General features: G+C 41.4%; 3 protein-coding genes across 3 annotated transcripts; 2 read left to right on the plus strand and 1 right to left on the minus strand.

Annotated features, from left to right (window-relative positions):
* Positions 1-3,322: 3,322 nt before the first annotated feature.
* LOC120561290 (RNA-binding protein MEX3B-like) lies at positions 3,323-9,143 on the minus strand. Its single transcript, XM_039804342.1, has 5 exons — positions 8,342-9,143; positions 7,090-7,328; positions 6,817-6,862; positions 5,081-5,805; positions 3,323-4,192 (listed from the first exon to the last, which is right to left on the minus strand). The coding sequence occupies exons 1-5, from the start codon at positions 8,949-8,951 to the stop codon at positions 3,782-3,784; spliced, it is 2,031 nt and encodes a 676-aa protein (XP_039660276.1). The 5' UTR covers positions 8,952-9,143; the 3' UTR covers positions 3,323-3,781.
* Positions 9,144-10,917: 1,774 nt separating this feature from the next.
* Positions 10,918-14,533, plus strand: tmed7 (transmembrane p24 trafficking protein 7). The gene is made up of 4 exons (XM_039804009.1): positions 10,918-11,034; positions 11,339-11,542; positions 12,233-12,478; positions 13,302-14,533. Exons 2-4 carry the CDS (start codon positions 11,384-11,386, stop codon positions 13,536-13,538), a joined length of 642 nt encoding a protein of 213 aa, XP_039659943.1. The 5' UTR covers positions 10,918-11,034; positions 11,339-11,383; the 3' UTR covers positions 13,539-14,533.
* Positions 14,534-16,341: 1,808 nt separating this feature from the next.
* On the plus strand, positions 16,342-25,585 carry fem1c (fem-1 homolog c). The gene is made up of 6 exons (XM_039803346.1): positions 16,342-17,759; positions 21,621-21,790; positions 21,901-22,089; positions 23,390-23,901; positions 24,372-24,548; positions 24,877-25,585. The coding sequence occupies exons 1-6, from the start codon at positions 17,216-17,218 to the stop codon at positions 25,139-25,141; spliced, it is 1,857 nt and encodes a 618-aa protein (XP_039659280.1). The 5' UTR covers positions 16,342-17,215; the 3' UTR covers positions 25,142-25,585.
* Positions 25,586-26,505: the final 920 nt, after the last annotated feature.

A 26,505-nucleotide genomic window follows, 5' to 3' on the forward strand; every position in this document is an offset into this window, starting at 1 on the left:
AAAATTAGGCTGAGGAAATTGTCATGTTGCAAATCGCAGCTCAAATGCTGCAATTTCAATGAAATGGGCCCCAGGTTCCTCAGAAAGCAGTGTGAAGTTCTGAAAGGTGCTGGAAGGATCCTGCAGAATATGGAAGATGGGTGCAAGCAACATTACAACACCAATTTACATAATGAATAAATCACACCGTACTGACAAGTCTTAAAATGAAACCGTCTTTATTAAGTAACTTTAATATCAGAAAAATAAAACTCTTAAATTCTCTTTACAGCAAATATATAATATCAGTGCTTTGGCCACAATAACTTAAAAGGCCGTTATAAAATATAGTCTGCTTCTAAACTCCTGACTCAATTTGAAGAATTTATATGCCATAAGACTCCCCCTACATATACATAACAAAAGTGTAGTAAAATTAGCAAATACTTTGAACTGTTGGTACAGCTTAACATTATATATATGCTCAATTATATATATATATATATATATATATATATATATATATATATATATATATATATATTTTTTACATAATACAGTTTTTAATTTGGTGGCGTACAGACATGACCGGCAGCTTGAATCCTTGGCCTTTTTACAGTTGCAGTGTGACGCTTTACATTGGCGGTACATTATGAAGACATGCTCGTGATGCACATTCCATTTTCCACTAAGTTAAACGGCAGCTATCAATACTATTATCGTCAATACTGTAAAACTAATAACTAGACTACAAGCAGATAGCATCGACACCCTCCTGCAACATTTCTGGGTTTCCAACTCTTCATTTACATAATCAATCTAAGTAAAAAAAAAAAAAAATTATTGTAAACATTTTAATATAGATATATTTATGTATATATATGAAATGTAACAAAATAAAAATAAGTTCTGTATATTTATCATTAACAGTAACATTATATAATACATACAAAAAATGTCAATAGATTCATGTCAATAAACTGAGGGCTGACAGTGTATTGCATTCCCTCAGAGAGAGCAAAGAGAGTAAGTAAAACAAAAAGGACGGAGAGAAGACCCGAGGGGGCAGAAGCAGATGGGTTTTTTTTGCACTTTTGGGACTCATTTGGTTCCATTTCCTCGGGAAAGCTCAATCATCCACGAAAGAAGAAGATATTTAAGAAACAGAGCCAAGCAATAGAATAACTCCGAAATACTGTTCACAGCTGGAATGCTAGACGGACTGTGATCCAATGTCCACAAAGTAAAGCAACAGTATTGACCTTATGTAGTGTTGGCAGAGTCCAAGATGTAAGAATCTTTCCAGCTGCTTCCCCTTCGAAATGTCCGTCAATTCATTCAATCCTGTAAAACAAAGACTAGAGACACTGGTGTTTAAAGCTAAGATTTGAGATGATTTCCACCGATACATTTTCTTCACTTTTCAGGCGGAGGAACGGACAGATGCACACATTGAATGGAGGGGAGGGGGTGGGGGGGACAAAAGTCAGTTTTTGGAGTCCAAACTTGTCAATAGTGCGATAAGATATGGGGAAGGCTGTGCTTAGTAGGGCACAGAACAGCAAATGTGCTGATGAGACAGGAGAAGCAAAGCGTGTGCTATTGAAACATCTCATCAATGCATTAGAGCAGGTGATGAAGGTTAACCCCGACTGAAATGTAGTAGTAAAAAGAGAAGGGATATGGTTACGCAGGTCTGTTAACAAATTAACACCCAAGGTAGTTTGAGCTCTAATTGAAACCCGAGTTTAGTTTATCTAGTGCTTCGTTGAGTAGTTAACATACTGAGTTTATTTTTTTTTGCATAGGCCGCGTGGTGGCCGCCGTCTCAATTTTGCATCCTAATGGCATTATTTTGCTGACTGCTTATCAACAAGAACACAAAATGGCTGTGACGAGACGGCCACAGGATGGAGCTGTTCACATGAAAGAAAATGACACCATTGAGATGGTTGAGAAGTCTGTAAGGGATTTTTTCCAGATTACACCTGTTTTGGTAGCAGAGTTTGATAGAATATCAGCTCTTTTGACTCCCAGGTGAGGCGTTACTACTAACTAGCCATACTTATACCATCTACAAAAGTGATTGCAATACAGGGGAGGAGGAATGTTTCTAAAAAGGGACAAGCTGTGCATATCCTTCTGAAAACCAGCACATGGCTTCCCCAAACAAGGACGTAATCGAAAAATATACAAAAACGGTATTAAAAAAAAAAAAAAACAATGAGAGGGAAAAAAAATATGGAAACAGAAATAAAGTAAATGGGAGTGTTTGGTGCTGAAAAGATAAAGCAATAGGTGGTAAATACTAGAAAGGCTCAACAAAAATAGGAAGCAAAAGAAAACATCCCTGTGATATAACCTTTGTTATATCACAGATATTCCAGATATATTTAAGAGATTGAACTTCGACGAATACTTCAAGACCTCGGTCTGTCAGCTTGTGTTCTTTCGGGCCAAGATCTAGATTTGTAGATAGCATTGGTAAGTTAATTACAGGCTTTTACAAAAAGGCCACCAGTTTGTTTTAAGACAGAGAAACACTGTGCGTCTGCTGAATCAGTGGTTTCTTTTTGTTTACTCAGAACGGAATTAGGCACGAGTTTACAGTAAACAGTTTTAAGTAAAAGTGGAAAGCAACGTGGCGATACTGAAGTGGTGTAAAATCCTGGTACTTTACAAAAAGGAACTACCCACTTGTTGGTTCTAGTCTGGAAAAGAAAGAATCCTGAGGCAACAAGAGGTTGCCTTCGGAGTGTGACAACTTTGCAGTTGCAGGTTTGACCCACTTGGTTTAAAAACCATTTGTGGGTTTGTTTGCATGCATATTAATATGCTGTTAATATCAGCAATACTCAATAACTCTCGTGTATGACCTGGAGCATCTAAACATCATATGATGTTTAAAAGTAGCACAGGCACACACTTTGCTAGCCTGATCATTTTTTTTACACAATCTGGAATAGAGTGCCATTTGCCAGGATAATACAGCACTTATATCCAGTTTACTGCAGTAGGCATTAAATTATGTGGTAACCAGGAGAATACTATTAGTTTAAACACTCTTATGTGGAAGTCACTATATGTAAACATGCTCACCTTTTCTTTCTGTCCTTACAGTTCGCCATGAGCCCAAAACTGAGAGGCAAAGGGGCTGGGCCGTATTTCAGCACTTAAAAACAACTGTAGCAGCGAATTCTTTATCCTCTTTTTCTTTTTTAAAAATGGACAAAACTATTAAAATGTAGACAAATATATTTTTTTTTTTTTATATATATATATATATATATATATATATATATATATATATATATATATATATATATATATAGAATTCAAAGCACAGTTAAAATTTTTGATAGGTAGGCAAAAACTGATAATTATTAGCTTCAGGGAGAAGAAAATGTTAATCAAAAATCATGAGCAAAAAAAAAATATATATATATATCCCACCCCACCCAATGCTACACAGAGGGTTTCCAACCCTCCCATTGATCGATCGATCAATCAATCAATCAATCAATCAATCAATCAATCAATCAATCATGGAAGAAGACTTCACAATAGCAGGCACATGAACGGGCTGAACACCCTAGCTCACGCCCTAAATACAGATCATTATAAATTCAACTATTCTTCCTCACCTTTGTCAACCAAACACCAGCTTGGACAAAACAGGGGTGAGGCCACACCTAAACACTGATTTGGGGGTCAGTTTTGTAATTTCTCCACATATATGTTATGAATTGGAAGTGTTGGGGAAGCAGATCCCTCATCAGCAATCAAAGAAAATGGACTAAAATCACATGTTGCGGAGCTGAATGGCCTGTGAGACCGGGGACAGGCACACAGGACAAACAGCGTCTGGACCCTGGCATATATGGGTGGCACAATCTAGACAGAAGAGGTTATGGCCGCAGGGAACCAAGGCAGCGATCACCTGGTTATCCATACAGTGGATGCAGATCTCCTGTCCTCTCCCTGCTGATCCGAGCCCCGGCCGATAGGAGAGGGAGGATTCAGGTGGGGAGGAAGAGGAGGCGGTGCTTTCACTAGAAGAGGAGAAGGCCGAGCTGTAAGAGGGAAATCTGTGGGCATCGAGGGTCCCAGCCGAGCCAAAAGGCCCTCGGTGAACTCGCTGGGCCTGAGGGTGCTCCAAGGCTTCTGTCCCAGAGAAGGTTGGAGAGAGTCGGGGCGTCCCAGGCTGACTGGTCTGAAGACATTGATGACAACAGTCATTAGATGACATTAACATACTGTATTGCATCTTCAAAATTCCTGTTCAGGATTCAAAACAAATGTTTTCTAAATTTCTTATTCAACATAATGCATCATTGATGTAATTTCTGGGCTGTCAGTGTCACGGCACAGACTTTGTCCTTGTTCTTTTCCGGAAAGGGGCAAAGGTTATCAGAAGATACAAATGGTAACTGCCACAAGCCAAACATCTTGGTTAAAATTTAATTTTGTGGAGCACTTCCAGCTGCCCAGTCTGTGCATGCGTCCAGGTCAGGGTTTACATTACTGTGACTCAATGAAATAAGGTAGCTCCCAAGATTTATGTATAGCAGCACAGACAGGTTTGTCACCATCAATTTTAAAAAGGGCCTTATTTTTTTTTTCTTTGTATCAATAATCAAAATTGTAAACTGACTTAAAAGGTGCAGTGGGTAGGATTGTGAAGATCCAGGACTTAGCCAAAGAATTTGAACATCAACAACTTCTCAGTCCCTCCCCACCTTTCTGCTAGAGGCCAAACGGTCTCCTACTCCCTCCCCCCACAAGGTAAAATAAGGTCCCATTGGAACTACAACTCACGTCGGGTAGCACGAGTTGTAGTTCCAATGAGACAACCTGTAGGGCTAAAAGTTACATAGTGTTGCTTTAAAATAAATAAAACATTGCTTGTACATGAGAAAAGAAATTGGTATATCCATAACTGTAATAGTAGTCCCCATTTTGATATTTACATACCAAAAACCCAATGCACATTGTCTACAATAAAAAGGATTAAAAAAAAGCTCATACTTAAAATTGTTGTAAACTGTGGGATGGCCCTAAGGAGGCCACAAACTGTATGCTCCTGTTGAACTTCACCTACCTGAGATTGACGAGCATCAAAGGCCTGGGGGGGTTGTTGATCCACAAAGGGGTTCCAGATTTGTGGCTGTGCAGAAGGGTGTGAGGCTTGGGCAGTGGAGATGGTTAATGGGTCAAATCCTGAGTTAGAGCCTCCACCTCCCAGGCTGACCAGCTCCTCAGACCCCACAGGAACAAGGCTATCACCAAACCAGAAACTTGTACTGCTGCCATTACTGTTGTTGTTGTTAGCATTGGCATTAAACTGACAAGTCGGGCTTAAATCTGCCACCCGGTTCCCATTACCGCCGCCGTGGACAGAATCAGCTGAGCTGGAGCCGCTGCCCAGGGAACTGGAGCTGTCATTGCGGTAGGTGGAAGACATCCTGACACCACGGTTAATATTGCTATTGATTCGCTGAGTACCGTTGATGCTCACTGGCAGCAAGCCACCACTCTGTGATGATGCACCTGCATGAAGCCACCCGGCCTCCCCCAACCCAGCTGGTGTGGCAGAATTCTCAAAGCTGACGTCTGTCCCATTGAACTGAAAGTCATTGTTGTCTACACCAGGAGCCTCAATGCTTCCGCAGGTTCCTGTGCGGAGGGCAATGTGCGCCTCTATCTCATCCCTTGCCCGGTCCACGTTCTCGGGCATCCCGGTGACCTCGAACACAGGCTCTTTGTCCCGACTTGGTGTCACAATGTAGGTGTGGGTCTGTTGCTGAATACGTTTGATGGTTGCACCTGAAAGATATGACCAGACCAAGACCCTTACACTTAAGACTTGTCAAGGGTTAAAAGTTTAAATAACTGTTCTGATCACATGGCACCATGAATGTCAAGAGTGCACCATTCAAATTTAGTTTGACAAATTATGTGTGACCATTCCTGAGAAATATACATCTGAGCATGAAAAATAAAATGGCACAAAGAAAAAAAAAAAAAAGAATAGCTCCATGTCATGCTGAATACATTAGCTAGAGAACAGATCTGTGTTCATTGTCACGTTTTGACTACAGCTTGACCTGAGCGTTTCAAGTCAAGAGTAATACTAAAGACTGCAGTCACATTAACACCATTATGTATTTTCAGTAATCTTGAAATTTGAAATTGGAAGAAACCCAGCTGTGCATTAATTTTAGCACTTCAGGCTGTCCTGGTGATTCAGCTGACTAAAGCGCATACCTAAAGCCTATACCAGCTAACACAACGCTGACTTTCAGTCTTGTATAGAAACATTTGTCAATACTACATATTTTGAAAAAGACTGGATAACCAGAGAGTACATTCACAAAATTGATGTGCCAAAATGAATGGGCAAGTAACAGACACTTTTTACCTCAATGCTTGTTAACACCACATATTAAATATTAAGATTCCACATTGCTTCTGTATGCGTTGCAGTGTTTCCTCACCACTTCCAAATTGTTGTCATTTTGACGTGTTACCTCACCCTCTCCAGCCAAATGGCACATGGTTGAGAACCGCTGCACTTCAATTTACAAATCAACCCCAGGACTTTCTGACACTGAGGTGGTAATGTCAACAGGGCAATAGGTTAAAGTAAGAGCAAAATTAAACCTACTGGAGTAAGGCTGAATATTTTAAACTCTTCCAGAAGCTGTAAGCAACTTAAGGCACACCATTAGACAATTCACAATTTCCTTTAAATGCTCAGAAAAAACAAAAAACGGTTATGTAAGGGCTAGCAACTGGAGCAATGTATTTGAATACAGGATTATTTAAAAGACCCACCTTTGGGACCCACGACCAGCCCTACAACACGATATGGTACACGCACCTGTGGGGTTGAAATGACTCAGGGTAACTATAGACATTTTCAATGTCAAACAACCTAAACATAAAACACAGAGAGACTCCTTTATAAACACAAATGTGCTTGGATAGTAACATACACAACATTTAGTTATTATAACAACTGCACTTAATGTGAATCACTGCATAAGAATATGTTTCATATTTTTAACACTGAATGACACTATGACTCCTAATCACATGTTTGCTGACCTGAATGGTAGTCTGTCCAGGTAGAGAGGGGGTCCCAGGACCGGTTGCAACAGACACAGGGCCCGTCTTGTTTCGAGAGGCTCGGATGAGGGAGAAGTGCTCCGCTGCAGACAGGATCTCCCTCTTAGCCATGGCCACATCTTCTTTGCGGCCCGTCACAACAAAGACAGGCTGCTCTCCCCTCACTGGTGTCTTAATGTAGGTGTTGGTCTTGGCTCGAAGTGCCTTAATCTTACAGCCTGTCAGGGGCAAGTGAAAGCGAGACAATGAAAGACAGAGGAACGTTGGATCACTTTAGATTCACTTTTAAAATGTACCACTTTCCATTACATAAACATATTAAACTTTGACGAACTAATAAAAGACTACAGCATATGCAATTTCAGTTTGCAGTCATTAATGCCATTTAAAAGTTGCACAGCTGATACATTAAATATTCCTTTCAGCTGTGGTTGAGAGTCCAGCATCATTACCAGAGCCATTTCCTGTTGTTGTCAACACTGCAGTCTGTGCACCCTCCCCCAACTGGTCTTAAACATAATAACACTATCCCAACTCTACCATTGAGTTATGTAAAGTTTATGTAAAAGACCAGACAAAGGCGTTGGGTATATATGAAAAGCAGGTCGTGTTTAGTTGTACTGAGAAGCCTTGGTTATGTCACGGTGGCTCCGGAGCTAACTATAACCCACAGCTGATGTGGCAAAGCAATGGTGACCCAACACACTGGTCTTCATGTTCTCTTTCGAGACAAAGCCGAGCCTGGTTTAGCACGGCAAGGCACGACTGAGGACAGACTCACGGTCCGCGAAGCACAGACAAAACATCCATAATACAGACGAGCTGTCAAAGCGAGAAGACACAGATGGGCCTGCTGGTTCATAAAACTTATGATGCAAACTTTTGGTGAGGGTGTTTGACGAGTGTTGTGTTGACCCAGTTAGGAGGAGTGCTAAGCTAGCTGCTTTGAAGCTAAGTTAACTGTTGTTACCAAAGAAGCTAAATGACAGTTTGCTTGAATTGTGGGTTAGTGTAATGTTTAAACTATAACGTACACAACTCGTCAGGGGTTCCATATCTAAAATTGTAACACACATGATTCGTAACGTTAAGTTACATCTTATTTGTTTGCTTACTTTACTGCTTCCTGAAGTATCTCCCCACCAAGTTAACGTTACGTCTAAACTTCTATTAACAACTTCGCTAACTAATGATTTCAAACAAAACCAGCACAAAGACAACGACGACTCACCCTGCCTGCCCACAATCTCAGCGACGTGCTCGGAGCTCGGCACCGCCACACACTCGGTCGTGTTGACGCTCTTTCGCCGAGCCAACAGCGAAGACTCGGCCTCGTAGCCCGACTCCCCGTACACGCCGGGCGGTAGCATCGCCATGCTGCCAGCCAGTGGTAGGGCGCTGCCGCCGACTCCAGTATCATCCCACTCGTCTCCGTTGTACAACAAGACCGTCTCGACGTGCGGTGGCTCCATCCCGGAGCCGGCCGGCCCGGATGGGAGGTGTTGGCGGTGGCGGGCCTGCGCTAGCATCGAGGAGTCTGCGGCGGCTACAACTTCTGGCTCCTTGTCCTCGGGTGCAGCCGTCATGTTCACCTCATCTCCCGAGGGCGGCCGATGCAGAGGCTTCAAGTCTAGGACCGTACCGAGGAGGTTGAAATGAGAAATTGGGGGAAGATGGTGGTTGTGGTGGTGATAGTGGAGGCTCTCATCTACTTGTTCGGGAATCTGGCTCTGTGTGCCGTGGTGCTCCTCAAGGCCCATACCGGCGAAAGCGTGCACTAGCGGAGGTGGGACCTCTGACTCTCCCTCGTCGGCCTCCAGCAAAGACGTGCTACTCGGCATGGTGCAAAACTTTTATAATATTGTCGTTAATCGAAAATCGATACGAATAATGATTAAAATTTGTTTTGGTTTACAAAAAATAAAAAGCGACCAGCGCCTGTTGGTTGAAATGTGTGTGGCTTTTGTTTTGTCTTTCAGCTCATGCAGCCCTCACTGTAATCTCGTATTGCTGGTTCACGCGATACTTTGCTTTGGGGTCAGGGGTCAAACCCGTTCTCTTAATACATCCAAAGAGTAGTTCTTATATACTGTCTATGTTTATATGGGTCAGTGTATTCACAACTGTCAGAAAGACGCACTCAGTGCGCACCTTGCAGTGGTGTGATGAGAATGATTCATTATAATATATTACTAATTAAAAAAAAATTTTAAACACATGGTTGATGGGTAGAATTTAAGATAATTGTAAAAGTACATGTTACACTCCTGTACAGTACGTGGCGGTATGCACCTAAAAGTTGTTCGCAATCCGCCATTGAAGAAGAAGAAGAAGAATTATAATACATCTGTTGGTGCCACTGCCATTGACTGTAAAATTGATATGAACAGTCTATGGTTGGTGCCCATCTGCCCAGGGCTACACACCCCAACACATTTGGGGAATAATTTGGTGAATAAGACCTAAGACTAGAGACACCAGTGTGACATTTACATTGATACACTCTACACAGACTTGGAGAGATCAAAAGATAAAAACAGGAAGAAGTAAAGTTTTATAATAAGGCTTAGATTGAGGGCAAGGATAACATATAGCTAGCTAATGCATAAGCATTGACTGTAAAATTAATATTAACGGACTATGTGCAGAAGCTGTCAATGGACCAATGAGTGCCTGACCCCATGCCAGCTACCTTGTGTCCAAACGTGCTGCCTCTCTATGCTGGTTTGATGAAAACTGACTTTTAAGTAAAAAGCAACCTCAAATACAACAGATGGCTTCTGGATAGTTGATATAGAGATGATACAGTCTTACAAATAATTGGTTGTCAATGTCCACTAACAACAAGCTGAAAAAGCCTGACAGCAGATGCCCTCCACCGGAAGTTAACTAAGGAGGAGTCTGTGGGGCACCAGATATTCAGTGACTGTGACCTCTATATGCAGTGGTCTGTTGAACCAGTGTCATCTTAGGTGCAAACAAAAAGACCCTATCCTGGGATGTCTCCTGTTATGAATTGTCATTACACATCCAACCCCCTGAAAGAGGTCCCCTATCCTGCAGGTCTTTTTTTATCTCTGCTTCAGTGAGGCACTGTTCTCAGTACGTTGTCCACAATACCCCAGAGTGTACTGTAGGTCAATCACTTCATAAGGGTTGATGTTGGGTATTTTGCTACTGTACCACACGCTTCCTGTCGTCGTGGCCAACATCATCAGTGCCTTGCACATAGATTTCACACATGAAGATACAACCCGCCACAAACATCTCATAAAAAAAAGGTAGCATAGAATACCCCATACCCTATCAGTTCTTACGAGCACAACATAAAGAACATGGATAAGAATACATACATTAAAGAACATGGAGAACAGTAAAACATAAACATAAAAGAGCAGTAAAAAACAATTGAAAAAAACATATATTAAAGAGAATATAAAACAGCTACAATAATAATGGTCCTTAAATAAAATTGGGCACTACCAAGAAATTGTGTCATAACTGGAGGCTTTATCAAATGATGATGATTAGCCTAATCATCATCATTTGATAAAGCCTAATCAGATTAGGAATAGTCACAGTCAGATTTTGTATGTGTGGATTTTTTTTTAATCTAGGCTATCAAACCTTTAAGTAAATTTACCGTATCGTATAAACTGCTTAACAAAACATAATGTTCAGATGTAGTATAATGTCTAACCACAAAGTGGCAGCCACGTTGGAGTGTATTGAAAAGGCAGCTACACTTCTCTAGTATGTATGTGTTGGTCTGGTGGACGTGGCCATCCCAATGGGCCATTCTCTTCTTTCTAGACCCATTAGAGAGAGAAGGGGGCGGGCTTTTACAGATGACAGCCAATCCTGTGTCACGTTTGTAAAACGCTACTTAGTTAGCATTAGTCGCATCCGGGTGAGCGCTTTAAGGTGAGTTAGCTAATGCTGAGACAAAATAACATGAATTAAGAAATGTTAATGTTTGAATTTACCTTAACTTCAATGACCACGAAATCGCCCATAATACACAATTACACTAGCTATAAGAAAATGTTACAAATCCATAGTGGCTTTCTGTCTCTAAAATATAAACGCCAACAAGCTAGCTAGTTACCGTTAGCTAGCTTTAAGCTAACAAATTGATATCAATGTCCGGGTTTGCTTTGTCATTTTTGTCTTCTCGTCCCTCGCTATTGATTTTTAGTTTAATGCCTGCTAATGTTTATTTCGGCAGGTCCGCTCAGGTTTTTACTTTGAAGCTTGGTTCTCGGACATCAGGATGTACGGATCCTTTCGGGTGCTGTTGCAGGTGCTGTCGGCCCAGCTGCTCTGTGTATGGGTGCTGGGCTCCGAGCTAACCTTTGAGCTGCCAGACAACGCCAAACAGTGTTTCTACGAGGACATCATCATCGGCACCAAGTGTACACTGGAGTTTCAGGTGGGTCTTCTTTCGGCCCAAAGTTCAGCCCTCTAGCCTTATTTATCGTCCTAATGAGGAAGTTCTCATTTTAAAAGTGTTGATCAGAGTCCCGACTGTCATCTGGATGGCAGCGTTAGATCAACAGTTATCTCACTGATGAATACATGGTCAACTTTCTAAAAATATAAGGACAAACCTATTTTTTTCCTTTTAAACACACAGGAGCTTTTGTCTGTCCCATTGTATTTATTAATGTAGGATGCTCATTGCATAAAGTATTGTTTGCTCAAACATGTAGATTTTGTCCGCATAAACAATTCCTATACATCTGAATGTTGCACTAGTTAGCAGGTTTTTGTACATTTTATTTACAACATAAGCCATATGATTTACATCATGTATTTCCATATAAATCTGTGAGAGTGCCAGTTTTTCTGTTTTTTGATAAGCGATAATTCATTGTTTTAAAGTCTCCTAAAAATTGATCTCTTCATCCCAGTCTGTCATGCCTAAATGTGACTCAAATCTGTCACAATTTGAGTTATTAATTAATTGAGAACATGCATTTTTAGATAGTTATTGGATTGTGTTGTAGTAAAATACTGCATTTGACTTTGATGTGACAATCATGACATGAGTTTTGTCCATGTAGTCCAACCCTCTTCTTTGTCTCTTTACTACTTGACACAATGCGTGATGGCTTGAAAGGTGGTGACCGGTGGCCATTATGATGTGGACTGTCGTTTGGAGGACCCAGAAGGCACTACGCTCTACAAGGAGATGAAGAAGCAATATGACAGCTTTACCTTCACAGCAGCCAAGAATGGCACCTACAAGTTCTGCTTCAGTAACGAGTTCTCCACCTTCACACACAAGACGGTTTACTTTGACTTCCAGGTTGGCGATGACCCTCCACTCTTCCCCAATGAGAACAGAGTCACTGCCCTCACTCAGGTAAACTGTGTGTGTGTGTGTGTGTGTGTGTGTGTGTGTGTGTGTGTGTGTGTGTGTGTGTGTGTGTGAGAGGATGCAAAAGCTTAATCATTATATAGTATATAGCATGCAAGTGTATACATGCTTTTTGTAACTCTGACATAAACCCAATTTGTTTTTATCTGACTTAAAAACTACAGGCTCGTTTTCCAGACGGCATGTTGTACAACATGAGATTATACACTTTTCCACATCTCTCTTAGTCTACTGTTGGTTTCATAGCACCTGTTAGGGCTTAGGGTGGTACTACTAGGTTCTTATTAGTACATGGTGTCTTCTTCAAATTCCCAGCCATGCTCCACCTAATTTCTAACCTGAAAAGAGGTTTAACCTGCTGTAATGACGGAAATACCTGTCTGGCTGTGCTCGGCTCTAGTTAGTTTTAACCAGGACAAATATGTTTTTATTCAACACCCATAGTGAGTAATGTTTTAATATGCCTATAATGTTTTCCTGATGTTTGTTTTCTCCTGGCAGAATAACATTGAAACATTGAAGGGGCTGGTTACTGCTAGTCAGAAAAAATAGATAAATCACAAGTGTGTGTGTGTGGTATGATTGAACCAAAATAAAGAATAAGACTGATAATATTATTGCGGGCTTAAAAAGTCTGATTAACATAAATGTATGCCTCTTCATTTTACAAGTTGGTGGATGTTTTAACTTTTTGTTTTGTCTAGTTTGTGAAAGAGATAATTTTCTTCTTCTTAGTTGGTCAATCATTAATTTCCAGCAACAGTCTAAATATATTATTATATTTCTTTTTTTTTTTATACCATTCTAGATGGAATCAGCTTGCGTGTCCATCCACGAGGCCCTGAAGTCGGTCATCGACTACCAGACTCACTTCCGCCTCCGTGAGGCCCAGGGACGCAGTCGGGCGGAGGACCTCAACACCCGTGTTGCATTCTGGTCCATCGGAGAGGCCATTATTCTTCTGGTGGTCAGCATCAGCCAGGTGGTCCTGCTGAGAAGCTTCTTTTCTGACAGAAAGACCACTACAACACGCGTTGGATCGTAACAGTCTCTGAGCCCCGGAATCTAATTCATCACTTTCTTTATCCGTACCTGGACTGGTGTGCATAGAGTGGGTTAGAATATCAGTGCTGATCTAAAATTGGATCATATCAAACTGCCAGGTTGCACAATCTGACATGTCGTCTTCATTCTGCACTGGTATTCTTACAAACATTATGCAAATGAGTCTTGAAGTCTAAAAGGTTAAATACGTTTAAAATGGTTGTGAGGGGTAAAATGAAAAACCTGAAGGAAGGTTTTCTTGTTTGTGTCGCTTGTACCATCTGTATTGGAGGCAGTTCAAGGTCCTATAGTTGAAGCAAACCCTAAATAATTTGAAGTAGAGCTCGGCAATGTGGAGAATATCAAATATCACAATATTTTGGACCAAATACCTTTATCGATATAACAACGATATTGTAGGGTTGCCTATTGGTGCTTTTACAAACTATTTACAGAATGAGATTTTTTTGACAAATAATCAGACGTACCATAGATATGACTTAAGTGGTTAAAGGCAAATAATAGAATAGCTAGAAGTAAGGTAAGTTCAGAAAATATCGCATTAATGTAATGCAGCCTGTAGAACCAGGAAAAGACAACACTTACCATATTACGATATCCAAAATTTAAGAAGATATCTTTTATCACAATATTGATAAATTGCCCAGCCCTACTTTAAATATTCGAAATAATTTCTAAATGTGTTCTGATTTTATTTGTTCTTTTTTTCCCCCCGTCATCTCAAAACCTCTCTTCTTGATCTGTTTCATTTTTCAGCCCAAAATGTGCACTGAAATAACAGAGAGTGGAATTTGTGACTAAATGTATATAATGTAAGGTTTATGGTTTTGTTTATTTCCTTGCATGCAAAGCATTGGGTCTCCAAAACCACACTGGCAAGGCAAAGAGTGGTTCCCCCACAAACGTTGCATTTGGTCATGAAAAAAATTTCTTTTTTTTTTTCTTTATTAAATCTCGCTGTATTAAGTGAGAGTAGATTTTGTGTTGTGTTTTTTTTTTTAAGATTATTTTGTGGGCATTTTCAGCCTTTATTTTGACATGACAGCTGAAGACATGAAAGGGGAGAGAGAGAGAGGGGTAGAATGACATTCAGCAAAGGGTCAGAGTCGAACCCGGGCCCTCTGCGCCAAGGAGTAAACCTCTATGTATGGGTGCCCACTCTACCAACTGAGTTATCTGTGCACCTGTTGTGTTGTGCTTTTATCAGCTTTGTCATTTTAGAGGAGTTATAAGAGTATGCTGTATTCAGAGTAAGTCATCCTTTAATTTAATATTAGCTTGAAACTGTTTTTATTTGGGTTGAAAGATTGAGTTTAGAGCTACAGATGGTCTCCCCTAAGTGACTGCAGACCCAATTCCTTAAAAAAAAAATAGTTTTTGCTATTTGTATTCCATTTGCACATCGGCGTAAAGTCATGCTTCAGTTTGACCACACCTAGGTGAATTATTTCCTAAAAATTTTATAATTATCTATGTGACTTAATGTCGAAGGCAAAAAAAATATTCTTTTGGAAATGGCACATTTGAGTGTTAAGTGGCAATGCCAGCTGTTTTTAGTGCACCAATGTAAAAAAACAAAAACAAACTTTGTTTTTCAGTTGTTCCCTTGCAATGTTACATCTAGTGCTTGCTGTTTAAAGTGTAAACACTTATTTATCTTGTAGGCTGATATTGCTCTTGGTTTTATACAGCACTGTTGTAAAAATGAATGTTGTTTTGCAAAATATTGCTGGAATATAAGGTAATTCCAGTAACTTTGAGTTGTAGTTGTAATTTGAAATTGTACTCCCTGACTGCCTACTCAATTAATTTTCTAAAGGAACAGGGAGGAAGATTTAGACAGCTTAAATCGAATATGTCTATATATAATATGACTGGTTCTGAACATATGAGCCTGCTTAGTTCAACCTGGTAGTGTCGCTTCAGCCAGGAATCAGTCATTGGGTCATTCTTTCCCTCACTATTCACACTAAATTCAGCTCTTAGACACAGGAATGAATGCTGAAACATGGAATACCTGAGTATACTGTGGTCATTTTGAAGTTCACCTGTAGAACTGAATGTGACTCTGAACAGAACACCTCTGGCGAAGCTAGAAGACATCACTGTTGTAATGTGAGATAAATATAACTTTTATATTCATAAGACAGACTTTTACACCTTACCCACTGAAAGAAACCAAAAACTATTTATAGTTTGGTCTTGTTTAACCGTCAGAACTGATTCTAGAGACTTGAAGTTATTTTATTCATTTTTTTAGTTCTGGTTTGGCTTTGCTTCCATTGGTATGCTTTTCCCCTCTCACCATATGTTCATTGTTAGTTTTGGTAGGTGGTGCAAAGTTGCCATTTAAGTTTTAGGTTTATGTTCTGCCAGGTCATTTTTGGACACAAATTTATCTCTGATGCATTCTGGGAACTTTTTAAGTTATTGGGATGACTGAATAAACTTTCTGTTAAAATGTCAGGGTATGCTGTTATTTATTCATTATTGACAAAACACTTGCCATTCAGTGAGGGGTAGAGTTTTTGGATATATTCTCAGGTAATGCTTATTTTATCCTGTAGGGAGAGATATAATCAAGGCCATCACAGATGTGCACCCATACAATATTTAAAATTATTTCTTAATCCGGTAGCTACAAAGGAGGCCCTTTAAGTTTTATTTTGAAGTTGGTTGCTCTTTACAGGAAAGTCGTTTCTCAGGTTCCTGTAGAGCAGCATTGTCTTTTTAATTTTTTTGACCACGACACAGTCTACCAGCTCTGTGATTGGTAGTTCACACGTCAATCACTTGCGCTAGTCGAGAAAAAAAAGACTGCGTTGGGTTTGCGATTTGACAGAAACTGAGTCGTGATCATCCGGTCGAGCCGTGGGTGGATAGCCGTCCATATTTACCTTCGCTGAGATTATTGTCGTGCCAGCTTGCTGAGGGGCTACGTGGACGAGTGTTGTTCGCCGCTTTGGGGGTAACGTCTCTCGCTTGTTTTTCGACGTGTGTGTGTGTTACCCAGAAGCGGCCCGGACAGTGGGGGTATCCCCTGATTGTTTGGCCGAACAACAACCGAACGTCGTTTTCCATGGCTAACGAGCGAATAAGCTAACCGCAGCACGGCGTAACGGGTGGGGGTGGATGTCTGTAGGTCGGCCCTTAGGAAGCGAATATAAATAACGTCTCAGCAGTGTGTTGTGGAACAATGACCGGCACAGGAAGCAGATCTAATGGAGACGAGCTTCTCGGAGGGTAAGACATGTCAGTGGGTGGGTATCGGCTGAACGATCAATAAAGAGGTGTAAAGTAACGTTAGTTAGCTAGCTAGTCGGTTAGCTGAATTAATCAAGGAAGTTGATTAGCCTTGCTATCTTGGAGACAAATGCACTACTGGACCAAGGGTCGTCTCAGACGTTTGAGTTATTAATTTATTTAGAGATTCACACAACTGGCTGGTGATGCCAATTTTTAAAGCTGTAGTTTAGAAAGACAATTTGCCGTGGGCTTTTAACCAAAACGGTAGCTAACGTTAGTGAGTTGGCGCTTGTAAACAAAGGGTCCCGAGATCCACCTGGCCACAGCAACGTTACACCTCGGGTAATCGTTGACCGATTGTTTCACGGACATCGTTGCCGTTTTATTTAACAGTGAAACTAACGCTCAGAGATGGATTTAAAGACCGCAGTATTTAACGCAGCCAGGGACGGTAAGCTCCGGCTGCTACAGAAACTGTTGGAGAACAAAGATGGACACGAGGTGACCAAGTTGATGGGCGAGAAGACAAACGGGGCCACCCCACTCCTGATGGCCTCCCGGTACGGCCACCTGGACCTAGTGGAGTATCTGCTGGAGTGCTGCAGCGCGCCTGTTGAGGCCGGGGGCTCGGTGAACTTTGACGGGGAGACCATCGAGGGAGCGCCCCCTCTCTGGGCAGCCTCGGCGGCGGGTCACCTGAAGGTGGTGCAGTCCCTGCTGGGTCACGGAGCTTCTGTCAACAGCACGACCCTGACCAACTCGACACCCCTAAGGGCAGCCTGCTTTGACGGCCACCTGGACATTGTGAAATACCTGGTGGAGCACAAAGCTGACCTGGAGGTTGCCAACAGACACGGCCACACGTGTCTCATGATTTCCTGCTACAAAGGACACAAGGAGATTGCACAGTACCTACTGGAGAGAGGTGCAGATGTCAACAGGAAAAGTGTAAAAGGTGAGTGGATAGCACACTCACAGCTATAAGCAACATATAATACTAGTGGCCTTCTTTTATTGACCTGTCAATCTGTGACCCTGAGAAAAGAAACTGATTAATTCTGCAGATGTGTACATTTCAACGTTCAATATGGTTTGAATTCCCTATTCCACAGTAGTGTTGCCAGACAAACGATATTCATCAAGGTATTTCATGTCATAGCAACAATTTGAGAAAATCCAAGAAAAAAATGCTGATTATATTGTGAACAGTTTAGTATCACTTTGCCAGACCCTCCTCCAAAGTGTGCTGAAGGAGGGTCTGGCTACTCCACAGAGCATTCGGGGATGGGAGGAAAACGTGCTCTGGTTTATTGGGATTTTTTTAAACCAATCAGAATCGTCATGGGTGGTGCTAAACTCCGCACAGAGCCGCAGCAAAATAGTCGAGAGAAAACTCAGATTGGACAGATAGTCTAGCTAGCGGTCTTAATTTACCATGCAGAGATCTGAGGACCAGTCAACAATAGTCCTCATAAATCCAGCGAATTTAAAATTCCAACACAAAGAAAGTGGAAGGAAATGGACAATAAATACATCCGGCAGAATTTCCTGCAGCACCGGAGCAATCCCGGAAGTGGAACCCGAAAGATATAGACTATAAACGGGTAAAATACCCTCACCGGTGATTACACCCAGATAGGCATTTTGCAATAAGCAGTAGGGGTCAACAATATGAGAGAATAGTCCAAGTATTTCCATGTTTTCATGTGAAAAGACTAAACAGAATAACATGAACTTCTGGTTTCACAATGGAATGCTGAAGTGATGTATCATCTTGCACCAATTCTGTGGTTGTGTCATAAGCTCCCCTTGTATGCTATTTTTTTAATGCCTGAAATCCAGTGTAGATCTGTTTTTCTAGGGTATTTTATGAGATGATGGACCAAGCAGTTGGTTTGAATTCATGTTTGTTACAGTTTTCATGGTTATGAAAAATTATCAATTTGTCCTTAGAAGCATCTCAAACCATGGTCCGCTTATCTTTTAACCATCTGTATGATTTAGTGTGTTTCAAATTTTAACACTCTCAAAATGTGTATATATTACATATGTGGTGTTTGTGTTAATCGTCATGCAGGACTCTCAAACTTGCAAACGGTATTGGTTTGTGCACATTTGACCCTTCAACTCCTACGCTTCCTTTGGTCAGAACTAGGGCTGGGCGATATGGAGTAAATCAGATATCACGATATTCTTCATCAAATACCTCAATGTCGATATTAGGACGATATGGTAGGTTTGACAATTGGTGCTTTTAACAAAATAGCTAACAAATTAGATTTAAGATTATGATAATCAATGTGAATATACTAAGTGGTTAAAGGCAAATAATAGAACAGCTAAAACAGTCTTAAGTTCAGAAAATCGCATCATTTTACTGTAATGCAGCCTTTAAAACCAGGATCAGACCAAACTTAAGCCATATTACGATGTCGAAAATTAAGATTTATCTAGTCTCATATCACAATATCAATATATTGCCCAGTCCTAGTCAGCCCACATTCTGCGCATTCAGGGTTAACACTGTTCATTCAGTTCAGCCAGAACACTAAATTGAGACACTTAGTTCCTGACCAGTAGAAGAGCAGGAGGCAGGTGCTCTAATCTGCACAAACCAATGTATGTGCTTAATAAGTGAAGTCAATATAATGTGTGGTGATTGTGGTTGAAAGCACTCTTACTAGCCCAGACCCTTTCCCATAACAGCTGAACCAACAGGAAGGGGTAGATGTGTAATAATATTAGATGTAAAGTGGCAAATTTCCAAAAACAATGGATCTTGTGTTGATGGAGGAAGGCAAGCAAGTTAGGAAGACAATGTTCCGGAGTCGGGACACTGCAAACGCAGCTGATTTGACCTGCTTAAAATACAGTGGTCGGCTCTCTTTCTCCCCAGACAAACCAACACTTAGTTTATTAAATTCCTTCAGTAAAACACCTGAGGTGCCCTCCTCACTTCGGCTTAAGGTAGCCTCAATTCTGTTTTGGAAGCGCATAATGAGTATTCAGACTAATCCCTGGCTTTGGAAAGGATTTCCCAAGTTTCTGGATGAACTTGTTTTGTTAGTGGAAGTGAATTCACCATCCAGACAAGCGAAGATCAACATATTTCCTTAACTTTGTTAAACTATTTAAGTCAAAACTGTCACTGTCAACTCTAGTGGCAGCTGGTTTTGAGGGAGGTCCAAAAGAGCCATAGTGGCAAGTCTGACATGATGATGATGAAATGGAATAATATTCCTTTTGTAGCAAATGGTATATAATATATATACTTATACTATATAATATTGTATTATTAAAACATTGACTGTATAATCACTTGTCCATTTGAAAGCATTTTGCCCATCCAAGGCCATAACAACACTATGAAACAAATGTTATGCAATGTTAACCCGTCTCTAAACATGAGGAAAACCTGCCACCCTGCTGCCACCAAGTTTTGTCAAGATTAAGACTAAAAAAAACAATCTGATCAGTGTAGTTTTGGCAGACATTGCAGAGAATATAAATAATGGTTAATCCCTGACTAACCCTGTTGGTCGGGTCTGTTTGAGTTGAGTTTCGGTCTTAACTTGAAGAAACACAGTGATCGTGAACTTGGTCCTGGTTGGCCTCCCTGAAATAATATATTTATCCTAATAATAAATATACCTTCAGTCTTTCCCTCAAAGCTTGCATTCAGCATCAGCACTAATCACAAGTATACTGTAGAAGCTGACATTTTCATTTTGACTGTTCTCTGTGAGGAATTATCAAAACCTGAACGCATGTTCTAGTAAAATGTGGTCCATTATACGTTGATGACTGTTTAGGGTACCACAATGTCTAAAATCTGACCAGGTTTCACCTATGATGTGACACCCACCAAGTAAAATCAAACAAGTCAAAGACTTTGTTTGTGTTTATAAATAATATATATATATATATATATATATACATACATACACACACACACACACACACACACACACACACACAAATAAAACATTGTAGGCTTTTCCGCCTTTTAATTTTTACAGGACAGCTAGGGGAGATAGAGGGGAAAGACATGCAGGAAATCGTTGCAGGTCGGATTCGAACCCTTGACCTCTGCATCAAAGCACAAACCTCTGTGTATATGTGTGCCTGCTCTACCAAGTGAGCCAACCCGGCCACCGGAGCACATTATTTAACAGAGCAATGCTTTTTCACACTGGTCTGCACAGGTTTGCAGCAGCTGAGCTGACATCCTCTCTGAAAAACTTTTTTTCAGCAGATTTACCTATTCTACTAGAACTAGAGGCAGTGTGACCGGCTATTTCCTATCTGAATGAGTTGTGTTGAAGCATATGCACATACTGTGTGCATGACAAGTCACACCTGATGGGTAATCCTTGGCAAGTGAGCGTATAACAGACAAATTACTTTGTGGCAGATCGGTCTGATCTGTAGCCATTTTGAATATATGTTCCAAAAGAAATGATGGTGTGTGAGTAAACGGCTGCACTTCTGGCTTTGCTTTAACTCTCTAGGTCTCTATGTAGAAACAATAAGAACATTTGCTAACGTTTTTATGATACTACATGTAGTAGTATTTTAGTTAATAATGGCCAATTTTAAAACCAACCAGTAGCACGAAAACCATTTCTGTTTTATCAACAATTCTGTGACTCAGCTGGTGTTTCGCAATGGTTGTACAAGCCACAGTTGCCACCCCTTATCTGGCAGCGTGGATATATGATCTCCAATGAATGTATCTGCACATCATCTAGCATTACTTGTTTATGGTAACTACTTCTGTAGCAGAAAGTCACCATAAATTGTCAATTGTTCACAGGCAACACGGCACTTCATGACTGTGCAGAGTCGGGCAGTCTGGAGATCATGCGAATGTTACTGCAGTTTGGAGCATCCATGGAGCAAGATGGCTACGGCATGACCCCCCTGCTCTCTGCCAGCGTCACAGGCCACACTAACATCGTAGACGACCTGACGATGCACCAGCAGGTCAGAGATTCTCTAGAGTCTGCGTATGTGTGTGAGGCTATGGTGTTTTCAATCTATTGAATATTTCTCTTGGAGCAATTGATGAAAAAATTATATTCTTTCTCCTGCAGACAAGCCACACAGAGCGCATTGATGCCCTGGAGCTTCTGGGAGCCACATTTGTTGACAAGAAGAGAGATCTGCTCGGAGCTTTAAAATACTGGAAGAGAGCCATGGACCTCAGGTACATGGACGGTAACAACATCGTCCATAAACCAGAATCCAAGCAGCTGATCATGGCATATGACTACGCCAGGGAAGTGAGTATTAGTTTGAGTCTGTCTTTCCACCAGGCTCCACCCCAAAATAATTGCACATTACATGCTCTTGAAATATGTTTTATGACATGGACATAATTTGTTAAAGGTAGCACAGAGTTTAGCAGCTTTTAAATAGAGTTACGTGCCGAAACCCGGTGCCAAGACGAGAACTGTTCCCAAACTGCTATCTACCGGACTGAATAGCAATGCAGATTTCAGTGCCACTTAAATGCCTGCACTGTTCTCTGGTACTCCGAAACAGGCGTTGTAGGCAACAGAAACATCGCTGCACGTGACGCTAGTTAAAACTAACATGCAATTTAGTAGCAGGTAACCTTAGCCTACCATTAGTCTATATCAACGACGTCCCACCTCTGGGATTGTTCAGGTGCTGCTGGATATTCTGCCAGATGTCCTCCTTTTTAGGCCGGATGTCCCACACCTTCCGCTTTCTTTTTGTTGGCATTCTAAGCTCCGGTAGATTTGAGGACTGTGGTTCACTGAGGTCTCTGCAGGGTTGATCGAGACAGCTAGCTAGACTATCTGTCAAATCTGAGTTTTCTGTTGCATGACTAAAAACAACTTTTGAACGTACACGTTTCACCAAAACAAGTTCCTTCTCGAGGTTATTTTGCAGAGGCACCGCCATTGTGTCCGGTGCTTAGCACCGCCCAAGAAGATTGTGATTTATTTAAAGAAATGCCAATAAACCATCATGGAATGCTGTGGACTAACCAGACCCTCCTCCACAGTGCTGTGGAGGAAGGTCTGGCAATGCGAGACTAGCCTACCATTAGCTAGTAGCTGGATAAAATACAGTTAAAATGCTGACAGCTAAATAATCTTAACAGGTGGCCGTATTTCACTAGAAAGGATTCAAACACCAGGATGTACAACAGTCTGCAGCCTAGTTGCACTTTGAGACAAAAGATATCCAACCCTACTTTTAAATTCACTGTGCACTAAAATCCCTTAAAGTCCCACTCTAGTCTTTTGTATCGAAGACACAGGCTGCACATTTTTGCTTTTGCTGTGAAGAAATGGAACAAAGAGAATCAGCTATTCAGGGCCATGCTTGATCCAACACAAAAAAGGGTTTCAGGCACAAAGGAAACAGGAAAAAAAATGCTAAATACAAATGTAGTATAATACAAACGCACACAAAGATGACTTACTACAGCAGTCCAGTGTCAGGTCTTAAAACGATTAGTTTCTGAAAAGCATGATTTCATCATACATGGAAACCCTAAATTGCTGCAACCTGCCATTGTCTTGACCTTTTTTCTAATCCTCTTTCTAGGTAACAAACGGAGAAGAGCTGGATGGGCTGATATCTGACCCGGACGAAATGCGGATGCAGGCACTGCTCATCCGTGAAAGAATCCTCGGCCCACAACATCCAGACACGTCTTATTACATCCGTTACAGAGGTGCTGTCTACGCTGACTCTGGGAACTTTGAGCGCTGTATCAATCTGTGGAAGTATGCATTGGACATGCAACAGAGCAACCTGGACCCCCTCAGCCCTATGACGGCCTCCAGCCTGCTGTCTTTCGCTGAGCTCTTCTCTTTCATGCTGCAGGACCGAGCCAAAGGGCTCCTGGGAACATCGGTGTCATTTGAGGACTTGATGGGGATCCTTTCCAAGAGTGTGTTGGAGATAGAGCGGGCAGTTAAACAAAATGGACCGATGCCTCCTGACCCTGCCCAGCTCAGCAAGGCCCTGTCAATCATCCTGCACCTCATTTGTCTTTTAGAGAAGGTGCCCTGTACTGCAGAGCAGGACCACTTCAAGAAGGAAACCATCTATAAGTGAGTTTCTCTGTAAATTACTTGTATTTGCAACAATTTGTCTTCAGTGAGGAAAATTGCCTCTGTGATCTTGTAGAGTGTGTCCATGCAATACAAAAATATACAGTAGTTTGAGGGAAATGCATATTTTTTTTGTGGCAGTGATTGTCATTTGTCATGCCCTGCCTTGTATTTGCTTTGGTAGTCTCAACTCGCACTTTCATATCTCCCCTTTTTCAGCAAATAAAGTGTCAGTAGAAACTAAACAATGCCTTCCACCTCTGCCACACAGGCCTTTGGTAAAGTTGTCAATTAATCACGTACCTTAATATGACCCTCTCATAACCTGTGCCAATAGTTCAAGTGAACCCAAAGTCCTCATAGTCAGTTGGGACATTGTCCCTAACTTGCTTAGTGCTGTTACCATGACGGTTAAATTCATTCTCACCTTGTTGCTATTCCTTGACCGAAAAGTTTCCACATCTTCACAGATTCCTGAAGCTCCAGCCGTGTGGTAAGAACGGCTACAGTCCACTACACCTGGCAGTCGACCGCAACACCACCTGTGTGGGCCGCTATCCCGTGTGCAAGTTCCCCTCCCTCACAGTCGCCTCCATCCTTCTTGAGTGTGGGGCAGATGTGAACAGCCGCGATGAAGATGACAACAGGTTTGTTTAGGTTTTTATTTTTCTTCTCTTCTAGTTTCAGCTATCATAATTGTTTTTTTAACTATCCTGGTTTTAATTTTTTTTTACCAATATTTCTAGTTATAAGAAACACCATAGTTGAAGGGGTTAGAACAATAATTTTATTTCTTTTGTCTATAAACTGGAAAGGTTAATGAAAATACCTCAATTGTGCCATTATGACAGCCACCAGTTAAACAAATGGCAAAGAAATTGTTTAAATGGTTAAAAACATGTCAGACCCCACCAATGATAACATGTCTTGTCGTATAATCATGAAGCAAATCTATTATCTTTTCCAACCCGCCAGCCCCCTTCACATAGCTGCATCCAATGGTCACCCTGACATCATGAACCTCCTGATATCATGCGGGACTCACTTTGACAGCACCAATGCCTTCCAACAAACAGCCTGCGACCTCCTGGATGAGAAGGAGCTGCCCAGGAATATAATCCAGCCCATAAACCACACCACGCTGCAGTGCCTGGCCGCCAGGGCCATTGTCAAGCACAGCCTCGTTTACCGGGGAAACATCCCTGAGAAACTAGAGGCCTTCGTCTTGCTCCACAGATAATGATCGTGAGTAGGGGGGGAATGAATGGATGGATGGATGGATGGATGGATAGAAAGAGGAGGGGGATTGATCACACCAAGTGGACTGGACAGACTGAGGACCATTATAGTTCAGGGCCTGACCCACAAGGTGTTTGAGGACCTTAAAGACACTATTTTGTGGGTTAGGTTTGCAAATTCAAACTATTTTTGGAGAGTATAAACTTGAAGATTTGTGTGAACAAAAATGTCCTCATTCAACCAGGAGAAACTGAAAAATGATCGGGGTAAATTGGAGAAATGAGTTACCATTTTATTCTTTCGGTTTGCTGTTTCATGAAGCCACAGCACTGACTGGTCACAGCTTGATCCGTGGGGATGAATTACGAGTGGATTGCAACATGGACAAACCCATCTCTGGATGAACTCAACAAGAGGTTTACGTTTTTTTTGGGGGTTGTGCTTTTTTTTTTGCATATTTCACTATGCTATTTATTGAAAGAAACTTGAGAGATTTTTCTCCATGCTGGCTCCAACCTAGCCTCAACTTTGCCTACTTCTCTCTTCTCAAAGCAAGGATTGAGGCATTTCTACATATGCTGGGACTTCAGATTATATTTTGTTAGTCCCATCACTGTTGCCAACAGTCATGGACCCTTCCTCAGTCATCATTAGGTTACTCTTGTTTTGTACTTCTACAAAACATGTAGTTATTGTCATGCAACTCTGGATATCTGCCAAGTGGTGTGGATTCTAGACTCATCCATCGTTCCCACTTTAGTGTATAACAAAGCTTTACAAGAAGGGTTTAATGTCTGCAAACACCATAAGTGCTTTATTCTTCCTATGCACAGGCTAGGCTGTTGGAAAGAGAGACTGTTGTATTCTGTGCCGGCACTTGTCTGTGCAATATCTCATGAGTTTTTGTGTTTACCTCATTGCTGCAGTTTCCTTCAGTATCCCCTTACTTCATGCATAGAAAGGGGGGGATGGGGGCAAAACCATTGTACTGATTGTTGTAAGAAGAGTGAATGAATTTGAGTGATTGTGTATGTACGTGTGTGAGTGCCACCCAGTGTGTTTCTTGTAGGCAGTGTTTTTGAGCTTACACAAATGATTTTAGGACAACAGTTTTGGTGAAGTGGCTCTCGTGGAGATTCCATAATGCACATGACTGCCACTAAAAACCACAGCGGCCAAACTCGGTGTCTACAACCGCTGGAGTGTGCAGGCTTGTACACAGAAGTGACCTCTTAACATTCATACATGGCTGACCTTTGAAATGCCATTGTTCTTTTAATAATCGTGATCAAAAAGGGAAAAAAAACCATCTAGGTAGGTTACCAACATTGGCCCACTGTGCATGTGCAGCAGCAGCAGCATATC

The sequence above is a fragment of the Perca fluviatilis genome, chromosome 6 (assembly GCF_010015445.1).
Source record: "Perca fluviatilis chromosome 6, GENO_Pfluv_1.0, whole genome shotgun sequence".
Classification (NCBI taxonomy): Eukaryota; Metazoa; Chordata; class Actinopteri; order Perciformes; family Percidae; genus Perca; species Perca fluviatilis.

Bases quoted from the DNA above. Each gene is read 5' to 3' on its own strand.
- fem1c (XM_039803346.1), top strand. From the start codon at position 17,216: ATGGATTTAAAGACCGCAGTATTTAACGCAGCCAGGGACGGTAAGCTC. The intron at 21,791-21,900 runs GTCAGAGATTCT...TTTCTCCTGCAG, and splicing joins ACCTGACGATGCACCAGCAG to ACAAGCCACACAGAGCGCAT. The intron at 23,902-24,371 runs GTGAGTTTCTCT...ACATCTTCACAG, and splicing joins AAGAAGGAAACCATCTATAA to ATTCCTGAAGCTCCAGCCGT.
- tmed7 (XM_039804009.1), top strand. From the start codon at position 11,384: ATGTACGGATCCTTTCGGGTGCTGTTGCAGGTGCTGTCGGCCCAGCTG. The intron at 11,543-12,232 runs GTGGGTCTTCTT...ATGGCTTGAAAG, and splicing joins AGTGTACACTGGAGTTTCAG to GTGGTGACCGGTGGCCATTA. The intron at 12,479-13,301 runs GTAAACTGTGTG...ATACCATTCTAG, and splicing joins GAGTCACTGCCCTCACTCAG to ATGGAATCAGCTTGCGTGTC.
- LOC120561290 (XM_039804342.1), bottom strand. From the start codon at position 8,951: ATGCCGAGTAGCACGTCTTTGCTGGAGGCCGACGAGGGAGAGTCAGAG. The intron at 7,329-8,341 runs GTGAGTCGTCGT...TGCCCCTGACAG, and splicing joins TGAGATTGTGGGCAGGCAGG to GCTGTAAGATTAAGGCACTT. The intron at 5,806-6,816 runs GTGGGTCTTTTA...CATATCTTTCAG, and splicing joins GCTGGTCGTGGGTCCCAAAG to GTGCAACCATCAAACGTATT.